The sequence below is a fragment of the Agelaius tricolor genome, unplaced genomic scaffold (genome assembly GCF_023055355.1).
Source record: "Agelaius tricolor isolate 1412-34295 unplaced genomic scaffold, bAgeTri1.0.p SCAF_1, whole genome shotgun sequence".
Classification (NCBI taxonomy): domain Eukaryota; kingdom Metazoa; phylum Chordata; class Aves; order Passeriformes; family Icteridae; genus Agelaius; species Agelaius tricolor.
The window spans coordinates 77,851,893-77,871,907 of record NW_027269261.1 but is presented as its reverse complement, the minus strand read 5'-3'; the positions used below and the strand labels follow the sequence as shown (position 1 = coordinate 77,871,907).

The window sequence follows — 20,015 nt, the reverse complement described above, 5'->3', positions numbered from 1 at the left end:
AATATGCTCTGTGGAGAGCTTTAACACATACCAATGCAAGAGTTTCTATTTTGAATTTTGTGTGCCAAAACTGGAGTTAATGGAGACAAAAGTAGTTAAAAGAACTGGAGGACAATACAGATTTTAAAATTGCCATTTAATGATTTACAAATTCACAAATTACAAAATCCCAGATTAAGCAAATAACTATGCTATATTTAACAAAAAATCTGTTTCAGAGAAGGTCTCAAAGTTGTTAAGCCTGTCATATCATATGCTGCTGTAAAATGAAGCCAAAAAGTAACTTCAACTTTTATGAAGACATTACTTTCTAGAAGGTTCTTCTGCAAGAATGACTATATATGCTAATAACAAAAGATATTTTACTGTGTTTGAAGGGTGGTTGTAGTTTCCTCCACTTATATTTGCAATACCTTAATTACATTCCTTGTCACCACAGCTATAGGAAATCCAAGTTCAGTGTCACAGCCTTCCAGCTGCTACTCTGAAGGTTAATTGTTAAAGAATTTTCCAACAAAATCTCTTTCAAAACTACTGTATAAAATAACCACACTGTGTAACATATCAAAGCTCCAGTAAATAAACCTAAAAAAGGTATTCCCTTGAAATGTTGCATTTATTGAGTTAAAGTTTTCCTTTCCCAGCTACACAGGCAAGACTGCTTCTTTAATTGTAGAAATGCAAGTATTTATCAAAATGTTGTAATTTGTGTTGTATCTTGAAAGTGAACATCTGAGCATAAGACAGAGATTAATCCAATTTTATTCATAACAATAGGAATACCAGCAGGCTTAAGAGATGTCAAGTAACAACCTTTCTTTTAATTCCTCCCTATATTTAGATTAGATGTAGTACTTTATAATATTAACCCTTTCTGAATTTCATCATAGGGAGGATATTATCTCAAGTATTTTCTATTTTAGCTGATGCTAGGTTTTCACTTCATGTTCTTTATCATTGTAGTGGACAAACCTTCCATTGTTCAGAATGATATAAAATTATCTTTCTCTTCTTTTTCCCAAAACCGCAGCAGAGTGGGAGTGGAACATTTCTACTGACCACATAAGGTCACAACACACACCAAACCATCTTAATTGAAACTTCCAACTCATTTGCCCACCTTTGCCACTACAGTTTTCTCTATGAGACAGTCATTCCCCTCTTCCCAGTCAAGTGCTGCATAGGAGTTACTGGAGACAGTCACAGTCCCAGAACTTTAAATCAACTTGCAGCCATCCCAGCCTTGCAATGCATATAAAGAACAAGAATTTCAGTTTGCAGAAAAGTGTTGATAAGAAGCAGAGTAAAAAGGAGAATTTTGATAGGTTTCTCATACTCTGCATGTTAATAAGACTCATTATAGGCAAAATAACTGGACTTTGTGAGCTTTGTATCCAGATACATCACACTGCTAGTCAGGAACAGCAGGACAGTTATTATCTAAAGCTAAATTACTCTTCTTCAAATGGACAAACCCAGACAAGAAAGATTATTACTTATGTTGCTGTGCAAAAGCTCTATCATCATTGAGGATGCTGTGAACACTCTTAAACTGAGTGACAGGAGAAATCAATTTTCTGCCAAAGAGGACAGCAAACAATTTGACAGGCTGCCTTCTTTTCATCTGTGGCACTTCAATCTGCTGTAATATATACATGCATGCTGAAGAAAAAGTAGAGCCATAGCAAACTTTCCCTGCTAGACTTCTTTTCCAATTCCTGGTGTATGCATTCAGATCATCCTGCCCATATAATTTTTCTGCATGCAGAACAACAGGATAAATTCTCAAAGCTCTATATCTCTCAACTGGCCTTAGAAGTGCTAAACAGTGTTTACCAGACATCTAACAGCAGAATACTCTTTCATACTTGTGGCATGTATGCATGTATACATCTCTTTGAAACAGAAATACTTCAGAAGAGAGTTTTGCATGAATAGTTAAATGAGAATTATCTGTTCAAATTAAAATAGACTACATAAAATTATCTTCCCTGCTTCCCTGCGTTCCCTTAAAAAAATGAGGGGGAATAAAATATTTGTAATGAACCAAACCAACCAGCACAAAAAAACCCAGCTCCCAGAAATGGCTCAGCAAGTTTTTCTAAAGATGGAAATTCTATGACTTCTGGTAGGACACACTGTTGTGGCAGAAGCTATTACTAGGCCTCTGCTGACCAAATACCTGCATGAGTTACTATTTCCAATAAACATGCCTTTTAACTCAGTTTAAGAAGGAAGAATTATGTGCTGTTGTAAATGTTACAAAAATTCCCAAGGCCACATACACATAATGGAACAATGCTGTAAATCCAATGCTTTTAACTATAAAGCGCTTGTAAGCTCTGTCTGTCTTTATTCAAATTGCTCAGGCTTCCCCAGCTCATAAAAATATAATATGAAATTATCAGTAAACAAAAACATTATCAAAAAACTTTCCTCCTACTGCAAAATCCAGACATTAAAAGCAAATAAGTAGTCACTGAAAATAAACAAAACAAACCAAACAACCAAAAATCACAACAAACCAACACACCAACTCAACCACTGGAAAAAAAACCTTCCAAAAATCCAGAAGAAAGATTGTTATGCTTAGTTAAGGAAGTTTTGTGCTTACCTTAATATACCTACAATTTTTTTGATAGCACATTGGACAATATCCCGAGGAGAAAGGCCTAGATCTCCAACAGCCACTTGTAACAACTGCTGCACCATGTCCAGGGGCTGACCATCTATACACATGGCTACTGCTTGCTCATGGATTTTTTCTTTCTCTGACCTTGACAGATCATATAAATAGCCGTACTTCTGTAGTGCATCCTGTGAACAGACAGTTTTTGGAACACTAATCAGTGTACTGCTTATTTACAGAGCTGTATCAGTCTTCCTTTCTGCTAGGAATTAACATATACTGAGAAAAAAAAAAGATTGATGGAACCGAATGTTCAAAACCCAGGTCAACAAAAGCAAAGGTAGAAAGCATTAATAAAATATGACAGAAGATTGATGTCTATCACTGCTAGTCATGGTAACACTCAAAGCAAGCACTTGATCAGTAATCATTACCTGTTTGCTGCTTTTCAAATAAGTGATAAAACTGTGAGTGAGTGTTTCCAGATGAGCAAGAGATTGTTGCAAATGATTCAGTGTTTCTTCATAAGCAGCAGGTGGGTTTTCAGCATCTTTCATGTCATTATCTGAAGTTTTTTTTCTTGATTTCTCAGAAAGATGTTTGACTGCCTTAATAGCCTTCTTAGTCACTTCTATCCTGGCTTCAACTGGCAGCTGAAAAAGATTGCTCAATTATTTATTCATTCATTACCTGTACACTACTATTTGTATTTCAGCAGTGCCAAGAGGTCAGGTGGCTCCACAACACAGCATAAAACTAAATGAAGTATTTAATGGTCAACAACTTTGTTTCTGACTTGTCATTTATTAAAATGATCAGTATTCCTTTACTTTCTTCTGCTGTCCTTCTTTTTACTGACTCATGTTCATTTTAAACCATATGGACTTCTTTTCCTAATTATATTAATTATTTTTGTATACTGCCACCTCACAACCTTTCATTTCCAGTTCTTCACTGAGAAATGTGTGAGAATTGCTTTACAAGACTGACTGAAAACTCACCTAAAATTAGTTTTGTCAGGTTTAGACCACTGTTTAAAATGTAAGACCATAACCATAAGCAAAAACCCCATAAGGACTGAGAATTTTTAATTTAATCTATTTAAAGCCCAAGGTATCCCAAATAGTAATGATACAAAATACTTTTAAAGACCTGTACAACCAGCTGTATCTAGGCATTAAACTGAAACAAAGTCTGACTGTCCTGTTTGGGGAAAGATGCAGCGTGGACTCAAAGTCCAAAACAAAATCTAAATTATGATTTTAGACATTCATGTATGATTTGCTCATTTGTAACTTCAAGTACAGTTTTAACAATGCTTGCAATATACTTTCTAATGGGTGGGAGTGTCCTCTGCCCGAACTCTAAACCTGAAGCACTGGGTACTTTTAACATCAGGTGTTTTAGTTACTGCAATACTGAACAAAGACATAAACAATTTTAACTTTCAAGTTGAAATACACAAGGAATAGAATAAAAATGCTTAAATCTGTATGACACAGTGAATAGGAAATAAGATGAATTATCATAAAAGAGGGCAAATAAACTACTACAGCATTATTCATACAAAGTCCAAGAGATGTTTACAGCATGAATTTAACTAGCTACTTCCAAAGCCATAAAAAGTTTGATAAGCATTATTTAGTGGAAAGTTTTACAGTTTACATACTGTAAAACTCCCTAGATAAAAAATCACAAGTGAAAGATCTATAGTTTACTCCTGGTTTTTTGTGCTATTACTGTGAACTGCACTAATGGTCTACTGGATATTTTAAGGATGAAAGCAAAATAAGTGGACATTATTGTTAGAGCTAAGAAAGTTTGCCAGTTTGAATGTTATTCAAAGGGAATTTTACCATACAATTTCAAATGTAACAGAGTTCCATTCCCACTCAAATTAACTGATTTTGTTACTGTGAACAAGGCCTCAACATCAGGTTTTACTCTAAGCAGAGAAAAATTCATAGCCTCCACATCACATTAAAATCTAACAACCATGGTTGGATTTATATATCCATTTTATAAACATGATAAAAGAAGAAAACAGCTACATATTTCATTTTTTTCTCTTCTAGTGTACATTCTAATGTTCAAAATGCAATTAAGAGCGATGCAAAAAGCAAACAATTTAAGTATTCCATCTAACTTATATCCTAGAGAAAAATGTCAATATACTGCCAGTTAAGAAGTCATGTTGCCATAAGCACATGCAGAATAAAGCATTCAGATTAAAAAAAAAGAACGAAGAAAGAAAATACAGCTTTTTCACAAGCCTGTTTTAATTTTGCATTCACATTTGCATAGTGCCAAAATGCAGCATTATGAACATATAATTTCCCTGGTTATTTTATTCCAAACCATGAATAGCTCTCCCTCCATACTTCTAGTCAGCTTCAGTAATGAGATTTGGTATCAGAACCAGTGATAAAAATGTAGCTTAGGGGTTAGTTCAAGCTTTGTTTGCATGTGAAGTGAAGTTTTATATTTAAAAAGCTTTTACAGTTTAAGAAGATTTTAAAATCTATAGACTAATGTGTAATAAAAAAATCCTAAAAATCTCTTTTTAAACCGAAGAACACCACATACTATTTTACCTCAACAGATTTTACTCCTCAGGGTAAAAAATCATCTCATAAGCCTATTCTCCTCAAAGTATATAAGTATATACTTCTTAATAAAGTATAGTATGAGTATCATTTACTTATATGTGAAGATGTTGACCCTGCTACTCTTGTTGCCAGTGATTAACATTCAAGTGTGAGATTATGGCAACAGCTCCACTCCTTGTAATGGCACAGGAACCTGGGATCCCAGCAACACTAAAACACAGAATGGGTGGAAGGGGCCAGCAAAGGGCATCTGCTTAAAGAGAGCCACCTACAGCCAGTGGCCAAGGACCACAGTTCAGGAGGCTCCTGAGTATCTCCAATGTGGGAGGACTCAACAACTCCTCTGTGCAACTTGTGCCAGTGTTCACTCGCCCTCCTAATGAAAAATGGGTTTTTATGTTCAGATGGAACAGCTGGGTGCAGTTCCTGTATCTGCTGCCAAATCACAGAATCACAGAATGGCCTGGGTTGGAAGGGATCTTAGAGATCACCCAGTTCCAGCCCCCTTGCCTTGGACAGGGACACCTTCCACTAGACCAGACTGCTCAAAGCCCCACCCAACCTTGAATACTTCCAGGGATGAGGCACCTACAGCTTCTTTGGGTAACCATTTTTCCTAATGTCTAATGTTAACCTACTCTCCAGTTTGAAGCCATTCCCTCTTGTCCTGTCTCCATCATGCTCTTGTCTGTCTCCATCTTTCCTGTGGGTTCCCTTCAGGTACTGGAAGGCCACAATTAGGTCACCCCAAAGCCTTCTCTTTTCCAGGCTGAACAATCCAAATTCTCTCAGTCTTTCCCCATAGGAGAGGTGCTCAATCCCTCTAATCTCATGCAACTCTTTGTTTGCTGCCACTGAGCATGACATTAGATGGCACAGAACACACCTTTGGCCAGCCCAGGTCAGCTGTCCTGGCTGTGCCCCTTAACGACTTTTTGCCTACCTGCAGCCTACTCAGGGCTGAGGTGTTGAGATAAAAAATAAGCCTTGACACTGTACAAGCAGTGCTCAGCAAGTCAAAATCCCAGTGTGGTATCAACAGTGTTTCAGTCACAAATCCAAAGCACAGCCTCATTGAGGCTGCTATGATGAAACAAACTTCATTCCTACCAGATCCTGTAAAATTCATCTCGAAAAAGTTTAAATGGAAGTTTAAGGAACTAGTTAAAGAAAAGATATTTATGAAGTTTTCTATTAGTGAAGTTTCCTATTCCACTCTCAAAGCAGATTTAATTAAAATAACTATATAAATGAAAGGCACAAGAAAGTACCTTGCACTGATACTAGAAAAAGAAGTACTGTCAATATCCATGAACAAAACAAGGTCAGGCAAGGCAAACCAACTGAACTGGAGCACAGTGATAAAATGAAGACAAGTAATTCAAAAAGTAACATCTGAATGCAGTCACGCTATGTAAGAACATTTCTTGTACACCTTCAGGCAATGTCATACCCTGTCTTTTTCCTTAGTGTTTTATACAGCATTAAGTCAATCAGCCAGACAAAAGATGGTGAACAATACTCTGGGCTTTTTTTTTTCTTTTAACTGAGCTTTTTTATACAGTTATTTTAAACAGCATTTAGTGCCTTTAAAGTCAAGAAAATGATGCAGGTTAATGTTCAGTTGTAACAGGTTCTCATTGCACACCTCTCTGGTATGTGGTCAAAAAAGTACTACTGACTCAGAGAAAATAAGTCAACCTTTCGACTGAAATCACTAAGTTGCAAGAAAAGTTATTTTAAAACTTTTAAATCAGAATTTGGGAAAGAAGTTTTAAAAGATGAAATGTTAAACAAAAAACATCATCAGCTGTAGTCTGATGGAAGTCTGCAATAGAGTACCCATGTAAGGAAAACTTCAGCTTCTCTTTCTCTACAGAAGACCTGACTGATGATACCACTGCTTTTTATTCTGCTTTTCCCATCTAAAGCTGTAGCCTTTTCTTCTTCTAATCAACATATTGTGCCAAGCTCCATTTGTAGTGTGTGTTCAATAAAGAAAACACAGTGATTTAAAAATATTGTTTTCAGTTGTGTTTATGTTGTGCTAGGCTTTTTTTCTAGAGTACTGTTAATCAAAAAACCATCAGGGCAATGACCTATGAGCTCTACAACAGATGGTTCTTTGAAGACATAACCAACTCCCTAGCACAATGAACAAAATGCTGGCAATGAAGAAATTCCAAAAAAAATCCCAAAACTATCTAAAATGCTCCACAAAGATCACAGAAACAGGAACAAATGGGAAATCATCATGGTAAGAAGTTGGTATGATCATTGCTATAATTAACAAACCATGACATCAGTATTATTTAAAAGCAAACAGAGCTGCTGGGAAAAAAGATGACATATTCAAAATGCATACAAAAATATAAGCAGTCATTCCAATGAATATTTGGAATATCTCCCATTTAGGAAGAAATCTGTTCCATACCCACAAATAGCCTATTCTTAACATTACAGAGACTGAATGATTTATTATTTAGTCAGAAAGACTTAAATAGTTATACAGAGTTAAAAGCATATCTGAGTAGAAATGCCACAAGCAGGAAGCTTCTCAAGGGCTTGCAGCAGTGAGCTTCTGTGGTCAAGGGATCAATAGATCAGTCCTTCAATGCGTGAGGAAGGCACTGACAAAGCCTTAAGGTCCTTGCCTGTTTCATTTACCACAAACACAAAAAATATTACATCAATCTGTACCTTCTTCAACTACATTAACCATGTTACTTTAGGTTTATGGTTTACTGAAGTCCCACTATGATGCATTGCTGCTCACACAGTTCCCACCACACAATGTGACCATTTAATGAATGCTTAAGGCCTGGGAACTGAATCTCATCTTCCAGGTGGTAACTCATTTCTACTGATTGCAAGAAACATGGGAGAGAAGAATCTCTGGCCTCTTAGAGCTAGAAGTACCTAAAACCGTGTCACATCCTGAACTACAGTCAGTATAACTATGCTAGTTGCCTTTTCATAAATGCAAACTCCTCATCCATTTCTCCAAATTTAGACATTCTCTCCATCCCTTTACCCAGTCAAACACTGCTCATTCAGTCATTGCTGGCCCAATTAATGAGCAAGCTAAAACATAGTGTCTGTGGAAAGGGACAGGTGAATAAAAGGGCCCCTGTCAAAGCTCATCACACTCCTGTCTTTGTCAGGAAGAACAAGAAGTTGCAGCAGCCACCACTAAACCCCTGTGGTTTCATTCCCTTTTGCATAATTACACATTCTGCTCCCAGGTTTTCTGCCATATCCAAGTGACACACAAGCAGAAGCAGCTGCCTATTGCTTTGCTGCTCCACCACTGCTTCTCCTTACTTCTACTGAAATACTGGAACAGCAGAGATATTTTGATGTCTGTTTCCTAAGTTCCCACATGGTGACAACAGCAATGCTACCTCTGAAGCTGAGCTCATGTAACCTACAGTGCTATGTAACCAAGGTCCCATTACCTCAGCACTTGAGACATTTCTCAATTGTTTCTAACCGAAAGAGTTTTTCCATGGAGATACTGTTCCACAAGAATACCAGTGGAGTGCATCTCAGCCTCTCCCTGGAACATTCTCTCTCTCTTCTTTCCCACCTTCCCCTTCTGACATTTTGAAGGAGTGAAGAGAGCTGTGAGGGTATCCAACATTTGGTTTTTTTTGGGTTTTTTTGCCAGTTCACTTCTCAGCACTCCTAAAAAACCCACTTCACTCTCACTGTAAGCTTCCTCTCAAAATTTCCTTCATGAGAGAAAGCTCAGATGTCTCAGTGACAGTACAGATTATTTCACTATAATGACCATGGTTTTTTGCATTTTCACTGAGTATCAGCACTTCCATGAAATACTTAAATATGCATCTATTGTGGGAATAGGAAACTGATATAGCAAAGTATTTGGTCACAAAACTAGACTGGGAAGAAAGTGCTGAATTAGAGATTAAAAGAGTGAGCACATGACCAGGGCAGCCCCAAAACACATAAAATTTAAGTAACAGGTGCAAGGCAAAAGACTGCTTTTATGTATGAAGTGTTTTCCAGATGAAAGGTAGAGGAAAGAGACCTCAGAGATAAGTTTCCAGGGTCTACAATGATAAAATTTCTCATTGTACAATTCTACTTGAGAACTGAACAGGATCCTGAGGCAAAACTAGTTGCAAGCTGTAAATCCCAAACCCAGTGCATGGCACATTATGTGATTTGACCAACTGTTTCAAGCACTTCTTGAGCATCTTTCATGGCCAAAAAGCTAACAGGTCTCTACTACAAAATTCTGCCTGACCACAAACCACGATCATCTTGCCTTTAGTGTTTCTTTCATGCGATTCCTTCTCTCTACTCTCAAGAGGGTAGAGAAAATGTATTAGAATCCTGAACAGAAACAACGGAAAATAATCAAGGTGTTTCAAAACAGACACATAGTGGGGGATATCCACTCTCTCCCTGTACCATTCATCTGGAATAAAGAAGAAATAACCTTGAAATACTCAAGAAACATTAACAGCAAGAGTTTCAAGTAGTCTGTTGCAATGACCATATGTAAAGACAGTACTTCCTTCTCATTAGACAAGCCATGCCCTTGCTACCTCAGTTCAGGGTCAAGTCTGGCAATTAAGATCTCAGGAGAAGTCTGAATCATTGCTCATAAGAATGAAAAAGTACCTTTATGAGATCAAAGGGATCAAAACACCTAAGCCAAGACAACAGTTCTGCTAAAAAGGCTTCAGAGACAGCTGATGGAACTAGAGAAAACATGCTGGTCTACCCTGACAGTCAGATCACAGCATAAATTCTGTCCTGACAAAGTTTCTTATTAACCCAGCTAGCAATTTTTTTCACCAAATTCTGATATAGACAGAGGTTAGATGGGTTTTAATAAACCTATACTAATATTGTAGGAACATTAAAACAGTATTTAAAGACAGAACAAACTGAAATTCACCTCATTAAACATGGTGTATAAATACCTCAGTAAAACTGTCACAAACCAAAATAAAGAAGATAGACACAAAAAAACCCCTGGACACTATCGCCTTTTCATTTCAGTTAAAGTTAGGGAAGACATCTCTAGATCTTTTAATAAAGTCAAATCTAAGAAATCTCATTTCTCTTTTGTGCTTCACAGTAAAGATATGTAAGAAAGCATGGGTAAATCTATATGCTAGAAATAGCCTTGCAAGTAGGTTTCACTGAGCAAAAATAAACTCCACATCTGGTAATATCTGTTACACACATGGAAGTGCATTCCTTCAAAACCAGGCTTTCAGCCAGATGAGATTACAACAGTTTATAATTTACATTATTACAATGCTTAGAAACCACATGCATTGGGCCAGAATACTTTCTCTGTGGAACATCTTATTCTGAATGCAAAAGCCTGGTACTAAGCACAAGCCCGTGGCACAATGAATTTTAGGATGAACACAAGTAAATAAATACAACCACACCAGTGTCTGGTGGAATGAGAATGCAACAGGGCACAGGCAATCCAGGAGGCTTCTGGAATGCACTAATGACAATGTCCTTCTCCAAGTCATACAGGAACCAACTAGGAGAAGTGCTATGCTGGAACTTGTTTTCACCAACAAGGAAGGACTGGAGGACTTAGTGCAATGAGGAGGGTGCACAGAAAGTTCACTGCTCTGGACTTCAGGGATTTGCCATGGGATAAAGCAAAGAGGGACCCAAAAAGGTTGGCTGATATTGAAGGATAGCCTCCTTTAAGCGCAGAACAATGTATCCCAAAGAAGTAGTAGTCAGGCAAAAAAGCTAGGAGACCTCTAGGGATGCAAAAGGAACTTTTGGAGAAACATAGAACATCAAAAAGAAAGCCTAGAGAGGATGGAAACAAGGACAGGTACCCTGGGAGGCATACAGAGGAACTGTCCCAGCAGTCAGCGATCAGGTTAGGAAAGCTAAAGCATTGCTCAAACTAAATCTTGCCAGGAACACCAAGAGCTGCAAGAAAAGCTTCTGTAGATAAATTGGTGAGAGAAGAAAGACTAGGGAAAATGTGGGTCCTCTCTGGAAGGAAATAAGAAGTGGGGTTACCTGAGACATGGAGAAAACATAGTGACTCAATAACAGTTTTGCATCAGTCTTCACTGGCAAGTGCTCCAGCCATGCTACCCAAGCTGCAGAAAGCAAATGAAGGGACTGGCAGAGTGAAGAATAAGCCCCTGCTTATTCTTAAAAAGCTCATGCTCAAGACCATCTAAGGAACCTGAAGGCGCACAAGTCCTGAGTCCTTATGAGATGCTTCTGTGGGTTGTGAGGGAATTGGTGCATGAATTTGCTAAGCCACTATCCATCCATTTGAGAAGTTGTGGCAGTCTGGAGAAATTCCCACTGACTCTAGAAGGGGAAATAATAGTCCTCATTTTTAAAAAAGGATGACCTAAGGAACTGCAGGTTGGTTAGTTTCATCTTGGTGACTGGCAAGATGATGGTGCAGATCCTCCTGGAAACTATGGTAAGGCACAGAAAAGCAGAGGTGGCTGGTGACAGCCATCACAGCTTCACTAAGGGCATATCATGCCTGACAAATCTGGTGGTCTTTTCTGACAGGGTTACAGAACTGGTGGATGAAGAAAGAGGAGCTGTAACTGGTGTCATTTACCTGGACTGGTGCAAAGCATTTGACACTGTTGGGTATGATACACAGACTGGAGAGATGAATGTGACAGATGGACCACTCGGTGGACAAAGAACTGGCTGGGTTGGCTGCATACAAGGAATTGCACTAAGGACTCAATGTCCAAATGGAAAGCACTGACAAGTATCACCCCTCAGGGGCTGGTATTGGGACTGGCACTGTTTAACATGTATGTCAAACACAGGGACAGTGGGACTGTCTGAGCCCAGAGGAGGCCACAAAGATGTGCAGAGGGATGGAACAACTCTCCTATGAGGACAGGCTGAGAAGCTGGGCTGTTCAGTAAGGAGAGGAGAAGGCTCTGGGAAGACGTTAGAGCAGCCCTCAACACCTAAAGGAGGCTGCAGGAGAGCTTTCCAAAGGGCCTGTAGTGATGGGACAAGGGGGATGGCTTTAATGAAAAGGGGCAGGTTTATATTATATTGGATAGATGGAAGAAATGCAGAAATCCTCCATGGCAGGGAGGATGGAACTTGATGGTCTTTAAGGTCTCTTCCAACCCAAACCACTCTAAGAAGTACACAATATCTTATTCTCAGTTGAATGAGCACACAGGGACTTTGGGGTTCCATCAAAACTCTCACATCCACAGATCTAACTCCCCTAAGTGAATAAAAATCCTTTCTTTTCCTACTGGCTGTCATAAAAATAAAAGGTAGTCAGGGAAAAGTTTACAAATTTATCTTTAAATACTGCAAAATGAAAACTGTAACATCTCCTGGGACTTTCTTCTTGATGCTGTATTGAACTCATATATTATATGCTTCACCTGAGGACTAAAATTCTTTAAAAATATCTCCTTACCTTTGTGACAGCTTTGGAAGAAAAAGTAATTTCATCAATGAAAGTAGCAATATCATCTGGATCAAGTCTATCAAAGTATTTGGAACACATATCATATGCATGTAGCCACTCATCCATGGTTTCTGGTATTTTTTTAATGAGATTGTGATCGCCATTCCAAAAAAGTTTTTGCAACCACACAGTATAAACAGAACTTGGTGACAGCATGCTGCCATCTTTTTTAGGAATTTTGGGAGCCAGTTTGGAAATAGATAAGATATTTTGACTTGTAAGGATGGGCTCCAATGTTTCCAGAGGGTTTTCATTTTCATCTGTTAGTTTTTTGTAATTAAGACCTAGTGACAGAAGGAGAAAGAGGTAAAAGTTATTAATAAATAAATCTACTCACACTCCAAAATTACATGTGAAATAATGAATACACTAGCATCTGCAGAACTAAAAAGACTCTAGCCTATCCCCTTTGACAAACATAAATACTGACAGACTTAGATTTTATGATGTCCTGGTGCATGTGAAATTTCTCAATCCATGGAACATATTTTAACATTATGTATCACTCCAGCAAGGGGGAATGGGTTCCAACTGAAAGAGGGTAGATTCAGATTAGATACATGGAAGAAATTCTTTGCTGTGAGGGTGGTGAGTCACTGGAACAGGCTGCTCAGAGAAGCTGTGGATGCTCCATCCCTGGAAGTGTCCAAGGCCAGGTTGGGTGGGGCACTAAGCAACCTGGTTTAGTGGAAGGTGTCCCTGCCCATGGCAGGGGATATAGAATTGGCTGATCTCTAAGGTCCCTTCCTACCCCAATTGTTCTGTGATTCTATGACATAACCCGAAAAATGCAGATTCTCAAAGAAGCAAGAACAAATATATAATATATAGAATCATGCTAGAACTTAAATGTAAATCCCAGAAAACCTCATGCAAGTCAAAGCATGAGTCTTCGTTATTTTAAAATATGTATTCTGATCATGTAACAACTTACCACTTAGGAAAAACTGCAAGGCACTAACTACAAGTAAACTAAATAAGGTCAGCTAGAGATAGGACACGTAGATCCATTTACATCAATATTTATATAATCAAGAGTCATGCTACTACTCTGCTTCCCAGAGGAAGAACATCCTTGCAATTAATTTACCAACAACAGAAGTATTTCTAGAAACGATACTATTTTGTTTTCTTTGCCTATAATTTCTAAAGTAACTGACTTCTATTGCCATGTTCTTATTCATACACTTTGGGCCTGCAACCTCTGTAAACACTTAGCTGTTGTTCCTTCACTCCTATCTCTAAACTATGCTGAACACTGAGAATTTTGATTAGGCATGTAGTACAAAGATTTAATTTTTTACCATGCAAACTGACGAACTTATGTCTGACATATTTTCCCAGGACTTTTTTTTTTAATAAATTGCTTAAATAAATGAATGAAACAATAATTCATGGCAGAATTTTCTTTGGCAAGCATCACAGAACTTGACTGTCGAATAAGATCAATAAGAACTGAGGGTTATCCCTCATCTCCAAAAAAATTGACTTTTTTCTTCCTGCAATACATGAATTCATAGGCACCATCTCTTCAAACTTTGCAGCACAGTTAGTGTCCAATACAAATTAGGTTCCAATACTGATCAGTTAATTCATCCTCACAGGAGGTAATGCTATACAGTGTGTATTTTTCATTCTGAAACTGGATTTGGAGTTGTAAAACTAAAATTCAAGAAAGTATCCAACTAACAAGCAAATTGAAAGTACTATTTCAAGTTCCAGAATGCTTAGGAGCAGTGTATTTTACAGTAATTGTCTGAAAATGAAGGGCTACAAACAATGCTGTAATTCTGGGAAAGGAAAAGATAATATCAAGGGTAAAACATAACAAAAAATTATCCTCTTTCAGACAAACAAACACAAAATGCATAAAGTCCCTAATATATTCTGTAATTCAGGCTCTCGAAAGGTAAACTTTCTTAAGCACATTGAGAATATTCATGTTAAACTTGTAGTGTTAAAAATTATACTCTAGGAACTTGATATTTTTCATTTAAAGTTTCACTATGAAATACCACCAATAATTTTAAATTGCATCAGTAACAGAACCTGCTCTTATCTTGTTTTTTCTTGCTGTGATCAAATAAATTTCCAGTAAAACAAAGAGAAAGAATTTGTGACTATATTAATTGTATTCATCTCCTTTGCTCACAGAAAAGAAGCAATTACCAGGAAAACAAACTAGCTGAGCATAATCATGCCAATACTTACATAATAAAGTAATAAATACAGTTATGAAGAAAACAAACAGGTATTCTCTTACCTGGTGCAACCGCTTTGAATTTTTTCAGGAGTCGGATGTGAGTTTCAGGTTTAAGAGCATGGTCCACCACTTCTGAGCAGCCACAGTTTTCCAGGAGTGTAAAATAGTAAAGCAACCGCTGGTGATCTTGGCCTTCAATACTTGGGTAAACATATTTAGCCATGTGTTCATGGAAGGTTTCAGGACTGCTTTTCAAAGTCTCAAACAGACCAAGACTTTGTGCTCTTTCTTCTATTTGCAGTGTCGATAACCTGTGTTTAGAAATGACTTTTGCTTAAAGGCCTGAATGTGCCATGAAAGACTCTTACAGCTGCACACCTGGGAGACAGGACAATCCTTCCCTCTCTTTAGGGTCTCACTCACAAACACTTAGATAATTGTACACTCTATAAACAAAAGCTAAGCAACTCTTGTATTTCCCCCCGATCCTGTTAACTGTTACCTTGGACATACAGATTAAGGGTTATGAATACTGAAGTGGAATTCAAAGCAGGACTTCACATCTGTGAGTATAGCTATATGTAAAAGGTAGAATACATCCAGGACATGTGTGAAGAAAGACTTTATTAAACAAACTAACCAGCCACGTGCGGCTGAATGACGTTCAAAGATCCTACTGCCCAGTTAGAAGCTTTCCCAAGCCATTACATTCTGTTTTCCGTAGCTGATGAGTACCTGTGCACCTCTTGAGAGATATTATCACTGAAAATTGGCTCTTGCCCAGCAATTAATCTGCTTGGCACTATTATTCATGTTTAGGACAGTTTACCAAGACTTTGACAATTTAACAAGTTGCTTCTCAAACTGTCATCCACAAAAGCTTATGAAAGTATCACTAAGCCTTGGGTTGACCTCAGTCAGTCTCACTGCTTCAGGAAATTCTTTCCTGAATCTTTTGAAAAGAATACATTAGCTTTTTCACAGTAGGAATTCAGACACCTCCAGCTGACTACATAAAAGATAATCACTCTTTTTTCCCTCAGCTGGGAGAAAAATGGGTGCATATGGGTGCATATCATCTTAAGTTTATCTTTCTCAACTCAAAGTTTTACCTAAATCTGAGGAAAATCTACTTTAAAACTGATTAAATTAGAATTTCATCATTTCCCTCCTGAAATACACATGCTGTAAGTTAGTGTTTCTCTTTAATATCAAAGTAAAATGTCTTTGTTTCATTCTTAAAGATGATTTTGTTATAGCAAACACCACAAATACAACCTTCTCAGTTTAAAAATTAACTGATTTCTTAGGGAGAATAAGATATTTTTTAGTTATTTTTACATCTGGGACCTATCCCAAGATGGTTAACGTTGCAAGCATTCTTTTAATTCTACAGATTCTTCTGATTTGTTATTTTTTCTACAATATTAATGAAAACAAGTATGATATTAATAAAGTACCATCCACTCTTCATATTGGGGAAAGCAGACACTTCGACCTGATGTATTTCAAGACTGTGATATGACTAATTTTTTGTGTTCATACCCAAAGTTCAAAGTAAAAGCTAGTTGAGCATTAAATTTTATGAGGATTGGCAGATGTTTGCAGTGTTTTTAGGGCAGGGCTGATTGCAGATAGGAAGAGTTTATGGTGTTGTTCAGAAAGATTCTGGAACAAGAGGTTCTGTGATAGGCAAAAGTTTGTGTTGCTGAAATCATAAATTCCATTTTATAGAGTTTTGATAATCAAATGTGATCAGATTCCTCAAAAGAAATAACTAAATTTCTTCTTGATTTTTATAAAATGTCATTCTGAACAATTTTCAGACTCATATTTCACAAAAAAGTCATAATTCTTTGTCACCAAATAATCAAAAGAACAGTTAATACAAACTATGTTAATTCAAACTATGAAGCTCTTTTGAGCTTCTCCCTATATAAAGTGGCTTACAGAAATACTGTATATTTGGTTAAAGAGATTAAGTCTTAGAATAAACTTAATTTCAGTTCAGAATGAATGCATAATGAAACATCTATTATTAATGCCATAATCTCAAGACTCAAATATACTGTAATGGTCATTCACTGTCAATCAGTTTTAAAATGAGATTATGATACAAAAATATGCTCAGCAGCATATTATGCTATTATACATCAACTTTTAAGACTTTCTTCGAATTTCACTGGAGAAAATATGGTTACTGTGTACTTCTGTGATTTCAGAATTCTATGAATACTAAATCAAGGAGGAGAAGAACAAAGAAAACAATAGAAAACTGTTGCAAAACAGTTGGTAATATTTGAGTCCCAGAGAAGGCAGCTGGCTCTTTCACACTCAGCCCAGTGCTGCCATGTTTATATCCTGGCTGTTTTGTTTAAAGCAGTAAATAATTCAGCAGCATCAAAATTTAGAGGGTACGACTTCTATGTTTTTCGGAGGAAGTGAAGAAAAGTCTCAGAACATTATTTCATCTTCTCCAGACAATTCACTAGGCTTTGTTTTTTATGCCTCACATTTTAAAAAATGTTTCAATGCTTTTTTTAATTAATAATTAATGTTAAGAGACGTACCAACACTGCTGCAAGCTAAAGGTGCTATAAGAATGTAACACTTGAAACAAACCAAATTAATTTCATCATATCTGTCAGAACAGTAGGTAAGAGCTGCTGCATTACACAGGGAGTTCTACATCACTGTCATCTGCATGTGCTATTCAGGCAAGTAGCTTGGTCTTCCATCAAATGGGTTTATTCCTCTTTCAGTAGTAAAAACTGCCTGACATGATGTAAGAGGTTAAAATAAATAAATACATAAATTTAAAAATATAGGTCCTAAAGCCACTGTGGAATAGACATTATAAGCATCCCTCCCCTTATGCCACACCAGTGCCACGTTTGGTCTGCCATAATCTTTTAGGCTAGAACAGTTTCAGTAAAACATTGTTAAAAGAAAAAGCCTACTTCTATCAAAAAATGAAACTAATATGAACAGATGCACAATGTGAATAGGGATATATTTATTTCCTCTATTATGTAGAATAGAGGTCAAAAAAGAGCAAAAAAAGAGTAAAAGAGAAACTATCAGGTTTCAGGATGTATTACAGGGACTGTCAGAGTAACTACAGGATAAGTTGCTACTGCAAGAGAGACCTAAACATTCAAAATTATGGAAACTTGAACACTGAAACAAAGTCCTGGAATACTCTGAAGAACAGTAAGACACACATGGACTTTTAACCTTGCCTGCAACAGCAGTTTTCACAGCTGGCTGCAGAAGCATTACGTGGAAAAGACAAATATTCCCATACTATCCCACCACAAGACAAATGAACACACAACCCAAACTCCACTCCCAATATAATTAAATTCTGTCATACTTTAGCATTTATTTCTGTGTAACGGAATTGTATGTGCATCTGCAGAGGAGACAACTTACCCACTGTCAGTGAATAAAAATTCCAGATGGGTCATGTAAACTTCCCAAAGTGGAACATTGTATCGCTGAGCCAAAGAAACAGCAATTTTATAGACATTTTCTTCAAGTGTCCTGGTAGAGGACAGGCATGAGAGAAAATAAGGAAAAGTTATGTTAAGCCCTATGAGACATGATATGAAAATATATGCTTATGTTAGAAAACTTACTATGTCTTTTTCATAAAGCAAGAGCATAGAAAAAATTTTAATAAAAATACATTAAGCGTGTCCTTCTGCATTTACTTATACTCGATGCTCCATTTGGGGGAAAAAAAAAGAAGAAAAAAACCTACAAAGATAATTCAAAGACAGGAACCTACTCCACAAGCACTGGTTCTCAATGGCAATTTCTCAATGGCAATTTGTGCTAAAGCAAAAATCTCAGTTTTCATTCCATTTCAATTACAAAGTGATGAAGGATGTAACTCATCACAGTTAGCATTTATTTGATTTAGTTGCAACACCTACAGTATTTTAGCACAACTGGTATATAAATCCTCAAACCTCTTCCTACTAGTTCACAGACAAAAACACTCCCAGTATTTGTAGACTAAAAGGTGGGAAGATGTCCAGCTCATTCTCTCCTAAAATATTAAAAACTGCTTTTCTGTTAGTGCATCAACCCTTTGACAAAACAAGAGGTGGAGATTATGGTAAAATATGAAAGCTTAAAGTTAACTTCATACTAATCTTTACTAATCCAGTATAGTTTGGTTCAAACAGAGATGAATGGTTCTTGTTTCTAGGCTGGCATAAAGGCAATACTGTTAAGGCTGATGCTGGGATTTTTGGGTTTTGGTTTCAGTTTGGTTGGGTTCAATCTTTTCAGAATAATTCCAAGAAAAACACTATTTGTGTGTAATTACTTCCTCATAGGCCTGTCATGAACAACTTCTTTAAAATGTACTTAATGTGAATCCTTGAGGAGGCTCTGCCTGAGCAGGGAGGTTGGGCAAGATGACCTCCAGAGGCCCCTTCCAAGCTCAGCTATTCTGTGATTCACTGAAAGAGGAAGATGGTATGAATGCTTTAGTTGCAAAATAATCCAGTCAATCATACAAAATAGGAGTGGCTCCTGGAACTAGTGGGATCCTTTCCTCCTGGAACTTTAGAAGCTATACCACAATCCTCCCCTTCTGTCTAAGAGTGGCATGCAGCAGCAGCCTAAGGCAGTGGTGGTTTAGGGAAATTATACCATATAAATGAAGAACAGTACAAGTAATTTATTAATTGTCAAAGTAATGACAAAAGCAAGCAGCTGTTGCAAAATGAAAAGCTGAAAAAATGTCCATTACCTTGCAAAGAATCTTTTAGCTTTCTTTTACACACCCATTTTCATGCCCAGCCCTGCCTGCCTGTTGGTCTCAGTCCAAGAGCTGTCAAAGGAAACCTAACTGAAGGTGAGCACAGGCACACTTTGGATGTATTTTGGTGTTGCTTACCCAAGAGTGGTGCAAACTCAATAAACAACAGCTTCTAAAGATATACACTAAATACAGAAGATAAAGCAGACTACTACCGGTTAGCTAGTTTTAGCAAATTGCAAAGCTGTTTTGTAAATAAGATGTAATCTTTTCCAGGTGTTGTTCCTTCAAACAGC

The 20,015-nt window shown here is 37.2% G+C and overlaps 1 protein-coding gene across 1 annotated transcript in view; it reads right to left on the bottom strand.

The window, feature by feature from the left end:
• Positions 1-20,015, bottom strand: part of NBAS (NBAS subunit of NRZ tethering complex) — a 160,172-nt gene that overhangs the window by 42,190 nt on the left and 97,967 nt on the right. The window contains exons 42-46 of the mRNA XM_071440593.1: positions 18,378-18,488; positions 15,003-15,253; positions 12,689-13,023; positions 3,064-3,282; positions 2,615-2,817 (exon numbers count right to left, since the gene is read on the bottom strand). Coding sequence (XP_071296694.1) covers positions 2,615-2,817; positions 3,064-3,282; positions 12,689-13,023; positions 15,003-15,253; positions 18,378-18,488 — 1,119 coding nt within the window. The remainder of the gene's footprint in view (positions 1-2,614; positions 2,818-3,063; positions 3,283-12,688; positions 13,024-15,002; positions 15,254-18,377; positions 18,489-20,015) is intronic.